This window comes from Daktulosphaira vitifoliae, unplaced genomic scaffold, assembly GCF_025091365.1.
Source record: "Daktulosphaira vitifoliae isolate Bord-2020 unplaced genomic scaffold, ASM2509136v1 Scaffold_180, whole genome shotgun sequence".
In the NCBI taxonomy this organism is placed as follows: Eukaryota; Metazoa; Arthropoda; class Insecta; order Hemiptera; family Phylloxeridae; genus Daktulosphaira; species Daktulosphaira vitifoliae.
In genome coordinates, this window is record NW_026099748.1 from 4833 (window position 1) to 8937 (window position 4105).

The 4105-nt window shown below is 43.4% G+C and overlaps 1 protein-coding gene across 1 annotated transcript; it reads right to left on the reverse strand.

Moving 5' to 3' along the window:
• Positions 1–2415: 2415 nt before the first annotated feature.
• On the reverse strand, positions 2416–3612 carry LOC126909198 (uncharacterized). Its single transcript, XM_050691615.1, has one exon. It carries the CDS (start codon positions 3610–3612, stop codon positions 2416–2418), a length of 1197 nt encoding a protein of 398 aa, XP_050547572.1.
• Positions 3613–4105: the final 493 nt, after the last annotated feature.

A 4105-nucleotide genomic window follows, 5' to 3' on the forward strand; every position in this document is an offset into this window, starting at 1 on the left:
GAACCAGCCGGCAGAGTCCCGGACCGATCCGGCGTGCGGGTCCGAGACGATGCACACGTCGGTGCCCATCTTGTACGCCGCCCGCCGGACCAGGTCCTGAGCGTCCCGACAGTGGTTGAGATTCACTTGGAGGAATCTCATCCACTAGCGGGCTGCGCTCCGGGAGACCCCTCAGCCTTTTCCCCTTTCTTCTTCACAGGGGGAGCCTTCTTTCCAGGCCCCCCCTTTGACTTCGCGGCCTTTGAAGCCAAACCCACCCCCGGACAGTCCTTGGCCTGGTGCCCCTCCTTTTTACAGGAGAAGCACCCCTTGGATCTGTCCGGTCCCTTGCAGGTCTGTGCCACGTGCCAAGGATCCTCAGCCTACAGGTGACCCATCCCACGCGGATACGGGCGAGACCTTCGAGGCGAGGGGCCAGCCTTGCCGGCACCTCCGCCCGGGCGTAGCGCCCTTTGCCGCCGGAGTTCTCTCGGACCACATCGGGTCCGATTTCCGTCGACGATTTATCCTCCGGACGGCGGAGGGCGTCTAGCAGTGCGCTCTGCACGTCGCCTCCCTCCGTCCATTCCTCCACGTCAAGGAGCATGACGGGCACCGTCGTCACCGGACGATGGACGCGCACGTCATGCTCCTTCAGGGCGCACTTCAGGCTTTCAACTAGGCTGTCAGCCTGGGCGCCCAATCCCCGGACCTCCAAAAGGACGGNGGCGAGGGGCCAGCCTTGCCGGCACCTCCGCCCGGGCGTAGCGTCCTTTGCCGCCGGAGTTCTCTCGGACCACAACGGGTCCGATTTCCGGCGGCGATTTGTCCTCCGGACGGCGGAGGGCGTCTAGCAGTGCGCTCTGCACGTCGCCCCCCTCCGTCCATTCCTCCACGTCAAGGAGCATGACGGGCACCGTCGTCACCGGACGATGGACGCGCACGTCATGCTCCTTCAGGGCGCACTTCAGGCTTTCAGCTAGGCAGTCAGCCTGGGCGCCCGAGCCCCGAACCTCCAAGAGTACGGTCCCCGTACGGGTCCGCCTGGTGCCCGCCAGTTGGACCCCGAGGGCCTTGAGGTCAACGGCAGCCATCGCAGTCTTTATGACCGCGGCGTACCGTTGACCCTCTTTCAACGGACCAATCACAACCGCCTCCGTCTTCGGGACTTTGGCCCGAAGCTGGGTGGTAGTCGGGCCTCTCGACGGTGGCGGCGGAATCGGCCTGAGACCGCTGGGGACCTCCACCTTGGGAGCTGCCCGCTCCACCTTTCTGGCCCCTTTACGCTTCACCACCTCCGTCCATGAGGTGGCCGTTGCGGGGGCTGGAGCATTGATTGGTGGAGGAGATGGTGGAAGGGGAAGGACCGTGACGCTGGGTGGCAAGGGCGCCACGGCGTCCGCCAGCGAGCGTCCGGCGTCCGCTCATGGAAGGAGTGATGTCCGCACACTTCCGCCTCTTCATCTCCGGAGCCCTACCGGGTGTATCCGTCACCGGGATAGGGATCCACCATTACCCCCACCATCGTGAAACCACGCCCACTATGACACGCCCCTCCCCCGCCCGCCCACAAAACAGTTGAGTTGGTGAGGGGGTGAGGCGGGGGGAACCAGAACTCTCTATTTTACCCTACTAACATCAACTCTTATTTTTTTAAGTATATCCTGATTAGTAGTTCTTTGATTTTAAAATATAATATTTGAAGAAATACTAATTATTGTTTTTAAATTTAGTATGAAATTGATATTTAATAATTTAATATTGTATTTAAACGGAAAAATTAGAAAAATAATAGAGATGTTATATTTTGCTTTACTTTTATGTGTATAAAAATTTAAAGAGCTTGATACAATAATTGTCAATAAAAACTGTTTGTTACTAAAAATGAATGCACTGGACTTCAAGGAACTTTTATCATAACCAAAAATATACTTTTCTAAATCAAATTTTCGCGTTGTTTTCAAATTTGCAATTAGACTTTATGTATCAGTTCTAATGTTTTATATTATTACTAATTACATATAAAATAATAATTAAAAGAAAAAAAAATTTTGTTTTTAATTTATTAAAATTAAAGTAAGTAAAAAAAATTATTTAACCGATTGATAAAAGTTAATAAAAATAATTAACGTATTGCAGAAGACGTTAGAATCTGGAATGACGAATTCGACGATGAAGAATATGCTAAAGAGGTAGATGAGCTCACACTTAAAGTCTTTAATGAATTTGAAAGGGAACATTGGAAAAAAAAATATTAAGTAATTTTTCAAATACTTATTGTAAATCTAATATTTAAAATAGTGTACAAATGTAAACATATAAATTTATTATATTAAATGAAATAGAATTACAACTGAATAATGTATGAAAATTGTATGTGTAATAATAAAAAAAAAAAAATAATATATTATAACATAATTTGTTTTATTTATTAGATTAAACAACCTTATGTACTTCACTTGTCATAGCGTTATATTCGAAAATTTTATCATGTAATATAAGACAATATGCTGACGTTTCTTTTGGTATAGGAATCTTGGTTTCGAATTCAATTCGAACGTCTACAGGTGCACTTTTAATTTTTTCATTCTGTTTCGAACAATCGATGACAACCATAGGTGCAGTGTCTTTGAATTCATCTTTAGTCAAAATAGGATCACCATTATCGATATTGTAGAAAGTATCTTGAAATGATGAATACATTTGATACAACGCTGAATATTTATCATTATCAAAATCGATGTTTAAACTGTCATATGGATAAGACTCTGAATTTAAAAAAACTTTGAGCGATGATAGAGAACAATGATCGAATCGACTCATGTCTGCAGATATAATGTTTTTACGTTTAGTTTGAAACGCTATAATCACATATATAGGTTTTTCAGTGTGCGTTGACGTTTTAACGGCCCACGAATGTTTTGTTGTTTGTGGTAAATATGGATGTTCAAATAATTCCCAGCTTCTAAAAGCAATGTAAAGTGGTTGACGAGAATCTAATGTCTTCAAAAGTTGCAATCTAACACCATCCTCGACGTTTATATGCGGCATTCTCCACATAATTTTCGCGATTTTTATTTTACCATTGCCTCGTTCACATTTTAACGCGTTAATATCCACGCTAGATCTATGCAATATAAGTTCTTGATGAGAATTTATTATAATTTTGCGATGATTTTCCGCAAACCCCATGATTAATTTAAGGGGTATACAAACTTCAAAGTTTGTCTTACTCTCATTCCATCCGGCGTTTTGATATCGGTAAAGGTTAGCCGTTTGAAAAGACGCATAACCTTTCATACATGTCGTTATACCAGGATTTCTTATTTTATCGAGTTCGACCGAGTTTAATTCGTAACGAATTTCATCAAACAGAAACATAATACCGTTGTTAATTATTTTAACAAATGACGCACCTTCACCCACCGATTCCATATTTTTTTCTACTTCGCTTTCGATGTGTATTAACGATTCGCTGGGCAGAGTGTACAAATCTTGATGTTGTATCGCAATTCGTATTTCATCGTTATTCGACAGCGCATTACTAGAAAACGGTTGATACGAATGATATTCAAATTTTGTTATACTTTCTTCGAAGTATGGTTTTTCGTGTATGTTCAGAATGTCTTCCATAATGGTTTGCAAGCGTGTAACCAAGATTTAAGAGAGTATTCAAGCTATCCTTTGTTAACACTGGAAATTTTGAAACACAACTGTTGTCAATGTCGTCAAAACGTTTTCTTTTAACGTTATATCGTACTCCCATAACGGATATGAACACGAACTGCTACACTCTTACCTCTGAAATCGACAAGTTCTCCGTTCTGATCTTTAATTTCAATTTTTACGTTATCTACTTGATTAGTCAACACAGGGTAATAAATTAGATTGTTAGGTGATTCTACAATCTTATAGCCGGGCGACACCAAAGGATAAAACTCGTGAATTGAACACGTCTCGCGTCCGTTAACAAATGCACCATGTACGATATCACACTCTATTCTTATACATGATAATGGANACGTCCGTTAAAAAATGCACCATGTACGATATCACACTCTATTCTTATACATGATAATGGATTGATATAAGCCATTTGTTCTGATTCATGTACGACATCACCTTC